Genomic DNA, 14966 nt, shown 5'->3' on the forward strand with positions numbered 1-14966 from the left:
TTCTGAAACACGGAAACTGTGCTTTATTATGTATTCCTAAAATGCACAAGGATTAAACTTGAGAATGACTTGGCAGTCTCGCAGTCTTACCACTAAGCTATCTCAGCTTCAGATTATAAGAAAACAACACGTTGCCTGCAGGCATGTTACATTCCTCCGAGCGCTAATGATGTTGACTGAAACGATAGCCGAGTGGTTTAGATCACTACCCTATACCCCTGGTGTGTGATATATCGCGGGTTCAATCATTGCGTAGGACAAGCGTTTATCTGATCCACCAATACTTCTCCTGAGTCTGGGTGTCTTTGTGCCTGAGACTTGAATGTTTAAAAAACCCGTGACGCAAGGATTAAATTCTTTAGTGCGAGAATCTTTTTTTTTTAATAGAAACTATTTATGGATGTTATTTTCGCCTGTAAAAAAGTTAATGTTATTCTTATAACTTCAAGTTGTGCATGTATTTAACACGATTATTTCAATAGCTCGACATTGTCTGGGCCTACAGAAGGCCGTTTCTCACGAATGACAAATATTGTTTTTGACTGTCGTTAAGTCATTGAGAGCCAGTATGATAATAGGACATTTAAAACATGTTATCCTTAAAAATGCATAATGGAGGTTAGATAAGCAATCGCGTCATATGGATAACCAAAAAATATATTCTACTAAATCGAAAGCCCTAGTACGGTAAGTATGCATTAAAAAAAAACTTTTTGGCTAGCGTATTCTCTTTGGGATAGAACTATTCCTTAATGCGAGTCAAAGTCAAAACTTGATATTTTGTTTTATATCAGAGCCATAGCATCTTTATGCCATCATTATTTTTCATGGCCATGCAATATACATTTGCTCGTAAAATGACTGCTTTAACGGAAACTAGTAAATGGATCAAATGTTCATTAATTACAGAAAACTTGAAGAGTATATAAAAGCGGGAAGGATCAAATAAATTAATAAGTTGACTGGCCTGTTGCTCTAGTGGTTACTAACCGCGTGGTTCGTGGGTTCGATTCTTACGCAGGACAAATGTTTGTGTGATGAGCACGATCATCAGTCATTTGTTCTGTGTCTGGGTGTAATTTATCTATACATTTTAGAAATATAAATACTTATGTATGTATTTAGAAATATATAAATACTAGCTGACCCAGCAAACGTTGTTTTGCTTATTGAATTATTTCTGGTTGTATGTATTTTTAATGCCACATTATAAAAAAAATAAAAAACAAACAATTTAGTCCAAAAAAATCGGTCGAACCGTTTCGGAGGAGTGCGGTAACTAACATCGAGACACGGGAATTTTATATATTAGAAGATGTTTAGGTATCAGTTGTCTAGTACTCATAATACAAGCTTTGCTTAGTTTGAGACTAGATGGCGTTGTGTGGAAGTGGTGGAATATTATTATAAATAAAACCGAGTTAAACGTAGTCTTTAAATATGATAGACAAAATGGTAGAATTAATGGTATTTAAACAAAATGCGCTACTTTATTACGATGTCAGCATAATATACTCACAAGTGCAAATAGTTTTTTATCTTTATATATTTATCGTCCTCACAAATTTGAAATTATGGTATCGATCTCTAACGTAAATATATGGATGTTAAAAATAAGTCGTTGTACCGGTAAAAGAGTACATCATTAGTGAATATTTTAATTGTCTAACTATCAGGGTTACCTGCCTAATGAGATACCACCGTGACAGACGGCCGGAGAGCCGGACAGACGGCCGGAGAGCCGGACAGACTATAGCTATATCTATTGCTAAAGAGCTCTTATTATATTCTAATAACTAGCTGTTGCCCGCGACTTCGTCCCCGTGGGTAGAAGATATAAGTTATGATTTATACCTGCCCTGTTTTTTTCACATTTTCCATTGTATCTTCGCTCCAATTAGTCGCAGCGTGATGGTTTATAGCTTAAAGCCTTCCCCGATGAATGGTCTATTCAACACAAAAAGAATTTTTCAATTTGGACCAGTAGTTCCTGAGATTAGCACGTTCAAACAAACAAACAAACACAAACAAACAAACTCTTCAGCTTTATATATTAAGTATAGAAGTATAGAAGTATAGATAAGTAAGAGACTGCTTTGAATAGTTCTTGAATCTCTCTGACAATGTATACAAAATTCGTAATATGGCGATTGTATACGAATTCCAAAGTATTCGGATAATCCTGATATCTTCTATTATCCACCTTCATTTGTTTGTGTAAATACAATCGGTTGTCTAGTCTTACAGTTATCACGTCTAAGTTGTTATCGACCGCGGCAGGCTTATGCCAATTCTTAACTGATCTCTAAAGCTCCTGGCACAAACTTTATCGCCATATGCTTGTGAAACGACAGTAATTGTTAGATGACAGGCGCAACAAATTCAAAGTCATCGTTAATATTTCAAACCATAGAGGCGCACTTTTCTTTAATACTGTTTGAAATGAATTTTTAATGACAAAATGTTGTTATTTCTACTAGGTCGAAAACTGGAGCTCTAGAAACGCGGTGCGGTTAAAAAATGTCATTACCAGAAAGAAACTCCATTACTTTCTCTTAAAAAATGTAACTTAAACTATGAATTTTAATCAACTTTGACTCCCTATTCTCTACTTTTGGAAGCATTGATATGTCATTATATATAGGTCATTCCTGTTACAGCTTTGATTAGGACTATAATCTTGTTTCATTCAAAGTACTTACCTTAGGAATCTAATCTAAAAAGTCCCACAAAACAAAAATAATATTAATCAAACTACCTCCAAGTACGTGAAAACTTGACAAACTATGCAAAACAACTGTTTGTACGATTAAACATATTCTATCTACTACCTATTACCTACAAATCTATACTAATATATAAAGCTGAAGAGTTTGTTTTTTTGAACGCGCTAATCTCAGGAACTACTGGTTCGAATTGAAAAAATATTTTTGTGTTCAATAGACCATTTATCAAGGAAGGCTATATAACATCACGCTGCGACTAATGCGAAGAAAACTGCGAAGATACAATTTAAAATGTAGAAAAAAACGGGGGAAATTATTCATATTTGAGGCTTCCGTTACGTGCGCTGCGAAAACGGTTTAAGATCTTTTAACCACGTGGACGAAGTCGCGGGAAACAGCTAGTGCCTCGATAAAATTCATAGCCTTAGATTACTTGACATTCTTGTCAACTCAGTATGATTTACGTAAAGAAACAAATGGCATAGTGATTGTTTATAATAATTTAGATAACATATCGCTAATCAAATCCAAGGCCGGTAATCTATTTAGTTTATTTAAATAGGTAGAAATGTTTGAACGAGTTCAGTTCAGTTACAATCATGTGGTGGTGTAGGGCACTTGTGTTAAGGTGAGATTAACGATCGATTGTGAACTGTGATGACTTGTATACGGGGTTTTTTAACTGGATTCAGAAAGGAGGTTCCTCTATTTGACCGTTTTTTGTGTTTGTGTGTCTTCGCGGATTCTTTGTTTATGAAACGGTTTTGTTGTGTGTATGTCTTTATATTAAAAAAACTTTCATGAGGTGGATTATATTTATTTAATAACGGTTTACTCACGCGTGTTTATCAAGATAGCTTGAAATAGTTTCGGACATAACCGTAGTCCTAAATAGTGAATTGATATTAATAAGAATGATTTTATATTTTTTGAATATGTATTAGAATTAGGGCCGGTTTTTCAATCACCAAATAACTTTTATTCGACGAACATGTTTGACGTTTTGACAGCTTTTGTATAGAAAATATGTCAAACTAATATCTAATATATAAAATTCCCGTGTCACGATGTTAGTTACCGTACTCCTCCGAAACGGTTCGACCGATTTTTATGAAATTTTTTATACATATTGTGTAGGTCTGAGAATAGAACAACATCTATTTTTCATACCCCTAAGTGTTAAGGGTTGCTCACACTAAAAAAATATATTTTATTTATTGGATGATTTTTTTTTATAATGTGTCATTAAAAATACTCACAACTAGAAATAATTTATTAGGCAAAACAACGTTTGCTGGGTCAGCTAGTATTCTAATAAACGAATTATTTCTCAGGTAAAAGTTATCTGACGATTAAAAATCGGGTCAAGTGTTTTTTTTTTCATTTGTTTCATGTTTTGGAAGGAAAGATTTGCCTCGTAGTGGGATGTAAACAGCTGATAATAATAGTAATAAACTGAGATAAAATCGGTGTTAAGTGTAACAGAGTGTAATATTTGTGTTTGCCATTCGTATCTTAGTGATTAGTTATTAAATCAGTGTTACAATTGTGTTTATTAAATACATGTTTGTTGGTGTATTGAACCATTTTAATAAGTATGGATTTTTAAATCGATACGAGTGTTTTAAGCGTTCTGTACCCAAAGCGTTCGAAGGAAACCCTTTTTCTGAGGCTTCGCTTTTCGTCTGTGAGTGCGACACGCTTAATTACTTAATTAGAAATCCATTGTATTGACCGTGAGTGTTCCGGCCCATACTGAATTTCTAATCATTGTGTTGAAAAAATGCTATTTAGAATACGAACATTGTCATTTTAATTCTATTTCCTTTCATTCATCGGCTATTGTCAATCTCAGAATCGGGGCCCAGGCTCATCTCATGATCCGTGACAGCTAGGCAATTGAAGCTTCCACAGATGATGTATTTATGTTGTAGATAGATCAAGACTAAAAAACGATTGTTACTATCAAACAAGATATCATCATCAATTTGTTGGTGTTGGGGGGACCCCTCAAATGTATTTGTCTCTCACCAACACACACCGCACATAATTTATCACCCAACGATTTGTTTATTTTTGTCTATTTGTACGGAACCCTTTGTATGCCAGGTCGAACTCGCACTTGACAGGAAATACGGATTACGGGGCCTTAGGTTACTTGTGGTCGACGTCAACGATGTTATAAAACATAAAAACATACATGCTATAAGTCCCTTTAATGGTGTACGTCTATTTGTTATTAGGTATAATATGACATAAGTAGGTACCTATTATGTTGTAACGCAAAAAAAATAGTGTTTCTTCTAACTAGCATATAATTTTCCTTAATGCTTGAAGAAGGTTATGTATAAACAATGCTTATTTTGTCCATAAAATATGTTTAGGAATAATTCCCATTTCAATCGTCCATTGATTTAAACTAAAAAAAAAACCAGTTTTTTTGCTTCTTTTTAAACGACTACCTTTTTAAGGCCTGATCCTTGTGTTGTGAGGGAGTTAACAAACATTCAATTCAACATTTAGAGACACCCAAAACTAAATTACGAAAGCAACAAAATTTACGTATACTCGATCTAAAAACAAGTTAGACTTTCCTCGTTTTTAAATGGGAAGATGCTGATTACCGAAAATTGCTAACTCTGTAAAACTTGCAAGTCATGAGTAAGCGTGATACAGCTACGAACTCCGTAGAGGTCTTTGACTTTCTGAGTAATTACATACAATCAACGAATACCTACTATGTTGTCTTGAACTTATTCCGTTGTTTCCTTATTCCGATGACTCAACACAGTGAACACAAAGTAAATAATACATTGATAAAGTTCAAATTCATACGATTTTATACGACTCCCTCAAAATAACTAGTATCTTTTCACAAACATTTAACTAACATGCACAAAGACACGCAGCCTCAAAAAAACCGTTGGTGGATCACACAAATGCTGGTCCTAGACGGAGATTAGACCGACACGTCCCATACTGTGGGTTAGGCGTGGTGACTTATATTACTCGGCTTTCCGTGCAGTCATCAAACAAAGCGTTAAAGCCTAGTGTACCCGTTTCCGAAGAGACTGCACTTGCTGTGAAGAAGAAAGGGCTCAACAAACTCAACAGTAGCGTACTATTTCTTCAAATTTTTAGCATTGCATTTATTGGTAAACAGCGTCAGTTAGCTATATCTGAGTGATATTATTCAATTACTATTTGTAGAAATGTGTTTATGCTTTAACCGATAAGATAGTAGTTATTTTCCGGCACTATCTATGAAATATGATAGTCATGCTTAATAAGTTACTTGCGCGTATGAATGAGAGTTCAATGGCCAAGAATAAGACTATTAGTTTTGTTTTTTGACGTTTTGTGTCTTGGTGGCCATGTTGTTCTTTGTATGGGTGTGTATGCACTAGCTGTTGCCCGCGACTTCGTCCCCGCGGGTAGAAGATATAAGTTATGATTTATACCTGCCCTGTTTTTTTCACATTTTCCACTCTATCTTCGCAGCGTTCCCATTAGTCGCAGCGTGATGGTTTATAGCCTAAAGCCTTCCTCGATGAATGGTCTATTCAACACAAAAATATTTTTTCAATTTGGACCAGTAGTTCCTGAGATTAGCGCGTTCAAACAAACAAACAAACTCTTCAGCTTTATATATTAGTATATATAGATTATATATTAGTATAGATTAGTTTGCGGGTTTAATCCCAACTCAGGCAAGTACCTAAGGGTTATGTGGATGTTTCAAAAGTAGAACATACTTAATTGTTCTAATACATTGCTGATGAAAGGAATAGCATAGGCAAAAAAACTAGATTCGAAACTTTTTTGGAAAGTAGCTGCGTTCGCGTCGTATTAGGCCTGTAAAGATAAAAATAGCTGCGTTTGAAATAAAAAAAAATATCCAAATACAAAACAATTCACAAAAAATCGCCCAACTGTTAGTAATAAGTATAGAAATTTCGAAATGTAGATAAAACACATACAATCAAATATTGTCTTGGTTATCTTAAGATTATATGGATGTTTCTTGAATAAATAATAAATAAATAGTATATTTACTTTTGAGATAAGCGTTAAATATCATTGTGAAATAACATACATGTGGGCGCATGTAGGTAATATTGCCCTTTCATCTCTAAAACAGCGGACTGATTTTATTGTACCTAATCATCGTAAGATATATTATTAAGTTTTTTTTTTTCAATAATGAAAGTGACAACTTTCGTTAGCAAACATAAAAAGAAAACAATATATTTGTCTAATAATTTATAAATTATAAATGCAATTGATAGATTTTTGATTCTCAACCCTCGAATTTTTTGCAAAATCCATAGGCACCGCTCAGACAAAGACGCGGACAACGGCTAGTATAGGTAAATAATCTTTACAAAGTTGCCAGTTTTATCGCTCATGTGGTATTTTAGTGATGATAATATTTAATGATCGCACCGACCATCCAAAGGTCAGAAAGGCTCATGTAGACACGCCGGTATTACAAATCTAATCATTTCGCATTCTTATGGGCAGCATCAACAAACACAATTGTAATAATACTAACTCACTAGCGACCTGCCCCGGCGTCGCACGGGTGGACATTTATTTTTTAAGCTTATTTTCAGGGATAAAATATATAGCCTATACGGATTCGGAAGAATCCCTTTGAGTAATGGTAAAAGAAGTTTTGAAATCGGTCCAGTAGTTTTTGAGCCTATTCAATACAAACATACAAAAAGGTTTCCTCTTTATAACATTAGTGTAGATTATGTTAAGACGACGATATGAACGAAATAAACCTTAATGAAAACAATAGATTTCTATTGAAACTGGTTGTCGCTCCGTAAAAGTTTAAATTAGATCGCGATCAGTATCCTACTGCCACAGAATATAAAACCTTATAGGAGTCCCAATCCACATGAACCAGACAAATGTAGAATGCGACATGTCGCGGGTTCGACAAGCATTTGTGTGATCTATGAATGCTTGTCCTGAGTCTTTGTGCACGTCAATTGATTTGGGATACAAAGATTAAATTCACAACAAGGGAATATTTATTTTAAACACGCAAAATTCGTGGCCCTTCTTCCCTTCAGCACCTTTCCGCAAAACTTTGCCTCCTCGCCTGTTAGCCATGTAAATGATATTTGCACGTGTAGGTACGTTCCACGATTTTTCAGTTTATAAGAGTCTGAGTATGATTGTGTATACTGTGCCATTGCGGACACTAAATACTAAATACATTAGGCAATCAATACATGTATGAAGGATTGCAACGCATAAAACAAAAACGTGGATGCGGTAGTTCAGGTTTAGTCAGTAAAAGTCTGACACTACGCATTTCCTCCCCCGAGAGGATCCTCATGGACACTCATGAGGCTTCCCCCGCCTAAACAAAAAAAAAGGTAGTCAATAGATTTTGTGTTCACGTTTGAAGGATGTTGATCGCGGATCATGATCGAGATTGATCGGTCTATCAGGCGTATGAATGGGGTGATATAAAACGAACCCAAATAATAAAATGTTAGATGAATATACAATTTCCTTTTGTCATTAAAAACAGATAGAAGCGTTTCACTTGCGCAGTGTATGACATATGGCATTTTTACCTAGTCATTATTATATTTAAAAAGGTAGAATTAATGACAGATATGATAGTAATATATTGCGAGAGTGACATTCTTCTACTATGAGGTAACGATGACTGTATTAGAAGTAGGGGCTATCAGAAAATATTCTACAGAAACTGATTAAAATGTTGAACCATTGTATCGTGGCGGTTTCATAAACATTCAAGTTATATGAACAAATACACCTAGACTCAGGACAAGTATTCAGGATCACACAAATGCTTGTCAAAAATAGAACAAAGACTTTTTAAACGTTTTTAGCATGTGATGCTAATATTGCAATACTCCACTGAAGGATTCTTGTAAATTTAAAGCAGTCCACTTACTTTTGTTCTTAACTGGAACATAGCCTTTAGTTGAAACAGATATTTTGACCTCATCATCATAACCATAATCTTAGCCTTTTGCCAACAATGTTGTGGTCGGCATCCATTCTAACCGGATAGGCAGTCGCGCGTTTACAACGACCACATCAATTGATCCTTTATGCCTTCACTTCTTAAGTCATACAATGTTATTTCCTCAGTGCTGTGTTAGCGGTGTCATGGGGCGCCGAGGACCTGAGCTTCCCTCCAGGGTTCAAGTTTGGAGCCGCCACCGCTTCCTACCAAATTGAAGGAGCATGGAACGTTAGCGGTAAATAAATGACCATTATTATGTATAATAATTGTATTTTAGTTGACTTTAATGCCGTCTCTATAGACGGCATGACTTTTATCCACGTATTTCTTTGATAACGACGACGTTAAAAATTAATGAGCTAACGTATCCAACCATTGATGTGTTATGTTAAGATGGCGAAAAGCATTTTAAATGCCGTGCTGCTGTAATATTTGACCCAAAAATGTTTTTTTTTAATGTTTTTTAAGACTAAAAGTGGAGATATTACGAAGGAACCATCAGAAAGTAATAAAAGTAAATAAAATACATTCTTTTCCAACAGACAAGAGCGAGAGCATATGGGATCGCTTTGTCCATGAAGATCCAACAAGAGTCAGGAACCAGGAAAATGGAGACATCGCTTGTGACTCCTACAACCAAGTGGAGAGAGACATCGAGATAGCTGCTGAGTTGGGACTGGATTATTACCGGTTAGTCATTCTTGTGTCGAGGAATCTCCTACGCTTGAACCAAGTTCAACTGGTCAAGTTTAACAAAATGTCAGAGATTATGAAATGAATAGCCAGTAGGCTAGCTCTCTCAGACAGTGCGTCAACATACAACTTATATAATCATTAACAAAGTTTATTTTACATGATCCTAGATTCTCACTGGCCTGGACTCGTATCCTGCCGTCTGGTTTCCCGAACCGCATCAGTAAGGATGGCACAGCATACTACAACAAGTTGATCGACGGTCTTCTGGCGAAGGGCATCCAACCTTTCATCACTCTCTACCATTGGGACTTGCCGCAGTCACTACAGGATCTTGGTGAGACCATATTGATAAATAGATGCCCAATAATTGGTGTCTAGGTTTAAGAATACGTATATTTTTATAGAAGAGGTGGATAATTAAAAAAATTCAAGGATATATATGGGGCCGTTAAGAGACTTTGTTTCAACGTCTCCTCACAGTTGGGAATGTCGACTCCAGCTAGCTTAAAAAATGTCATGTCAAAGTGATAACATTAATCCTTTTTGTAGAATAAACAATTTTATTTAAAACTCTTTCATGTTCTTAATCAACTGAACGAAGATAAGACCATTAATAAGTACAGATAATTGAAGAAGATATAAATAAGTATTTAATTAAGGCTCAACTGTTTCCAGGTGGATGGACCAATCCCCTAATTGCCGACTGGTTCGCGGACTACGCGAGGGTAGTCTTTTCCCTCTTCGGTGACCGCGTGAAGATGTGGCTGACCTTGAACGAGCCTATCGTCATCTGCGACCTGGCTTACAACTCCGCTAGACTGGCTCCTGGGGTATACAGCCCTCATGTTGGCTCTTATATCTGTAACAAGAACGCTCTGCTGGCTCATGCTAAGGCTTGGAGGATCTACGATGAAGAGTTCAAGCCGAAATATCATGGTATTTTTTGATACTTTTCTATTTAGACTGCATGGATGGCCAAGTAATTAAGGTTATCATTCCAAACCCACTGATGTGTCCAGAGTTCGATTGTCGCGTAGGATAAGCAGTTGTGTGATCCTGGTATGCTTGTCCTGAGTCTTTGTGACTTGAATGATTGTGAAACCCCAAGTATAAATTTTAGTATTACGGAGGTCGTTTGAGAATATACTTAGTCTTTCGCCCCATGGCGATAATTTACCTATCAGGGTTACAGATGTATCAGCATACATATACGACTTTTTGTCTGTCACTTAGTTATCGACTTCTCTGATAAGCCTTATCGATTTTACGACCAAAACGTTGGACCATCTTACTATCAGTGTATTTACAGCCGATAATTAATTTGATAATCTGATACTGCTAACCGTTTTTTATGATGTGATTCTCTATTCGAAGCCTGTTTCAAAATATAGGTACATAGTTTTCTTTACGATTTTTCCTAACTTTGAAAAAACACAGTGTGGTGGACCGGTTAGTCTTATTTAGAGTTCCGTAAGCAAATTGTAAATGCGGAATCTTGTTACTAGGGCTCTGCTGTCTGTAATTCACTAAGTAGTAACTCATGAATTGTGATATCTAGATAGTTAAAATTCTGCCGCCTCTAGCACAACATATACTTAAAATAAACAACATATACTTGAGATCACAAAATGCCTATTTGTAAGGAACCCTCGGCGTCGTGAGTCCGAAGTGCACTTACCAGTTTCGTACTTATCCTGATGATTGTGATTAAAAATGTAATCGCTCAGTAGCTTGATAAATCAGTATTTATCTTTAAGTTTATTAGATCACTATGAATTTTCGTCTGAAGTACCTACGGGTGTGGTATATAAAATTTTGTTATCTCATGATAAAATGTAGAAAACAATTATTTTTCGTAGTGAATTACTTTTTGATGTTTGCGATAAGTAGATACGTAATGAATCAGAGAGGCTCATCAACATGACATGACATCACATCAACTGACACCGCATAGAGAATATAAACCATGTAAATGACCTGCCAACATCATTGGCCTAGCCTTTTCCCAACTATGTTGGGGTCGGCGGTTTCAGCTAAGTACCAGTGTTTTACAAGGAGCCACTGCCTATCTGACCTTCACAACCCAGTTACCTGGGCAACACGATACCCCTTGGTTAGACTGGCTGTCAGACTTTTTCAAGCTTCTGACTAGCTATAACGACTGTCAAAGATGTAGGCATAACAGCCGGGACCCACAATTTAACGTGCCTTCCGAAACACGGAAGAACTCGTTATGACAAAGATGGTCACCCATCTACGGACCAACCGCGTCAAGCATAGCTTAACCTGTGATCGAATCACTTATGCGGTTATAGCTTAGCCACGAGCTCCTCAGGTAAATGACCTGCCAACAACTGCTCGAAAAGACAAAATTTCATGTTTAGTCCAGGGTCTGTAAAAAGTTTAATTATACCGAACGCTAACGCTGATCAAGTTGTTTGTCGAAAGGGAATCTCGTTTTAAGACACTTGAAGTTCCTATTCGTTTTCCTAATGCAATGTTGCATTGTTTGAGATCGAAAGACCATGAGAATACCGGAACGTCTTAAAGTAATAACAGGTATTGAAGACAGGTGTGGAAGAGAGATGCCGCTCTGCCCAACCACAATAGTAGGTACTACTATAAGAGGTCGCGCGTAGTGGGGATCCTCAGATAATACTAAAATATGTAGCTCAAATGACCTTAACCTCTCAATTCCCCGACTAACCTAGGTGTTATCTTTGATTACAGGTAAAGTATCACTTGCCAACCAACTGATATGGTTTGAGCCTAAAACAGAAGCCGACGCTGAACTTGCTGAACTCACTATACAGAATATGGTATGTAACATTTTTCACAATAAAATCAAATAGATTCATACTCCGTCTGAATATGTAAGGTATATTAATTTATTTCATAAATGTGACTAACTCCAGTAAATAAGCAACTTTACTTCCGGGGACACTTTTAGTGTTAGGGAGTTTGTAAAAAATACGTACTCCGCCATTCTGTAGACACCATCTTGCAAGACAATGATTATCCGATTCTGATCAAATATAGCTAAGGGTTCTACCGGACAACCCATCTTACAAAAAATGGTACATTCATGGTATGCAGTGAGATGAAAAGAAACCTCATAAAACCACAGGCCTTTCGTACACGTAGCGACAAAAATCTTCGAAACACACAACTGCCGACAACAAACTAGACCAAACCTTGACTCATATCATTGAATAATAAAAATGTACTCGATCTGAAAAAAATTGCTGCCTCAAAAGGCCTTTAATATTTAATACTTTCATTATTAATTACTATATTAATTAATTTCAGGCGGGCAGATACTCTCATCCAATATACTCCAAAGAAGGAGGCTGGCCACCAGCTATCGAGAAGATCATGGAAAAAATTAGCCTGCAACGAGGATACCCCAGGTCCACCTTCCCATCATTCACACAAGAAGAAAAAGATTTTATTAGAGGTTAGTACAGATATTGGTATTGGTGGAACATTATTTTTGAAGGTTTGTCTTCAAAATGACTCTTCACTAACGACCATCATCACCATTAAGAGATTCCATCACTCGATTAATACGAAAATGAAAAATTTTTATATCCCTGGATGCAAATATTAAAGTTTTTGTTAACACACAAATAAGTCTGAGCTCAGAAAAGATTTTGCACAGCAGTGCCAAAACCATGTCGTTTTATTATTTAATAGTCTGATTGATCAGATCGGTCTCTATGAAGGTATAGACTATAGAGGTACCACGGAAGACCTTTGCCCCGCAGTAGATTGCAATAGGCTGAGGATTGCTATTTCTATTTTATATCATTACGTTTGACTCAGGTACCTACGACTTCTACGCGATGAACCACTACACGAGCCGGTACATCCGCCCAGCGACAGAGGGGGAAACCTTCAGGATCTGGCCACTTGGTGACGCTGAAGATCTCAATGCTAAAATAGAAGTCAATCCAGAGTGGCCCAGAACTGCTTCTATATGGTTCTTCGTAAGTATTTAAATAGTACATCCATAATTTTCTTTTTCATCTTGAATTAAAGACATTTGTAAAAGTTGGAGTGTTCTCATTCCAAAGATACATGTTTGCCAAGTAGATTGAAAAGTTCCTAAGAACTTGGAAAATGAGTTTGAAGATTACAGTACTGCGATATTCTAGACGGTTCAGAATATATTTTCTACCTTCTTATTAATAGTCCAAAACTAACATCAACTGGATGTAACATACTTTGCAATTCTTGCTATATTAACAGGATGGAAGTGACATAACTCTGCCGCACTTAATCACATTCAAAATTAGAATCACATCGACTAGATAATCTTATTCTTTAAATAAACAACTTTAAATTGAAAAAGCCTTGAAGTACCTTCATTTCTGTGTTATCTTTCAGGTAAATCCCGAAGGTATCCGTAAACAGCTCGTTTGGCTGAAAGAAAACTACGGCGATCTGGAGTTCATGATCACTGAGAATGGATTGGCCACTTTCGATGGACTTGATGATACCAACCGAGTGGAGTACTACAGGGAGTACTTGAAACAGGTCAGTCTTAACCAACTTCATTACATTACATTAATACATTACAAATATAAGCATCTGATATTGCATTGCCACAGCTTAATGTTCCAACCTTCTCTATATGGGAAGAGGCCTGTGACCAGGTATGGGACTCCTATAAGCTGTTTTGAAAATAATAAAAATACAAATGTATATCCTCTTTTAATTATAGAAGCGCACTGCAACCACAATACTATATTGCAATCAGTATTCATGTTTTTTTTTTCACTTTTTAATAGTTCGCTTTCGGATCTCCAATAGCAAAAATCAGGTTAAAATGATATTGGATCTTTTCAGGTTTTGGTGGCTATCAAAGAGTATGGCGTGAACGTTACTCACTATACAGCCTGGACACTCCTGGATAACTTCGAATGGGTTGATGGTTACCAGTAAGTATCTTGACATATTATTTTGTATTTGTTAAAGTTAAAAAGCTGTAATTTTTGGGGCAAGGGATGTTCAGTAAATGGTTATGCTAATTTAATCACAATTTTAGATGATTTATGTGAAGCATTGGTTTTGATCTGTCTAGGAATACCGTATGTTACCTCAGCCTATAATTAACAAATTCTATTTTTCTCCAGTTCAAAATTCGGTCTCTACGAGATAGATTTCAACGACCCGCTGCGCACGCGCAGGCCGCGTCTCTCCGCGCACTGGTACAAGAAGGTCATCAAGGAACACTCCCTTGACGTGTCTGTGACTCGAGATGAACTGTAATTTAGTTTTTAATCTGTTTTATAATGCCCCTATATAAAACCTTCCCCTATATAGGGGGGGGGGGAGACCTGTGCCGAACAGTGACTTAGAGGCTGGTATTATATTATGTTGTAATGATGAATGTGGAAAAAAAATAAGTAAGAATTACTGTAAAGAATTTGTTTTATTTGCGTGTCGTGTGTATTTGTCTAAATTCCTCCAGTTTCCTCCATCTAAGCTAGGATACCCCTCAACAGTGAGTACGACAT

General features: G+C 36.4%; 1 protein-coding gene across 1 annotated transcript; it reads left to right on the forward strand.

The window, feature by feature from the left end:
• Window positions 1-3249: 3249 nt before the first annotated feature.
• LOC113494397 (myrosinase 1-like) lies at window positions 3250-14868 on the forward strand. Its single transcript, XM_026872714.1, has 11 exons — window positions 3250-3354; window positions 8874-8983; window positions 9291-9438; window positions 9612-9778; window positions 10120-10380; window positions 12175-12263; window positions 12754-12901; window positions 13270-13433; window positions 13834-13983; window positions 14296-14387; window positions 14583-14868. Exons 1-11 carry the CDS (start codon window positions 3326-3328, stop codon window positions 14716-14718), a joined length of 1494 nt encoding a protein of 497 aa, XP_026728515.1. The 5' UTR covers window positions 3250-3325; the 3' UTR covers window positions 14719-14868.
• Window positions 14869-14966: the final 98 nt, after the last annotated feature.

This window comes from Trichoplusia ni, chromosome 5 (genome assembly GCF_003590095.1).
Source record: "Trichoplusia ni isolate ovarian cell line Hi5 chromosome 5, tn1, whole genome shotgun sequence".
NCBI lineage: Eukaryota > Metazoa > Arthropoda > Insecta > Lepidoptera > Noctuidae > Trichoplusia > Trichoplusia ni.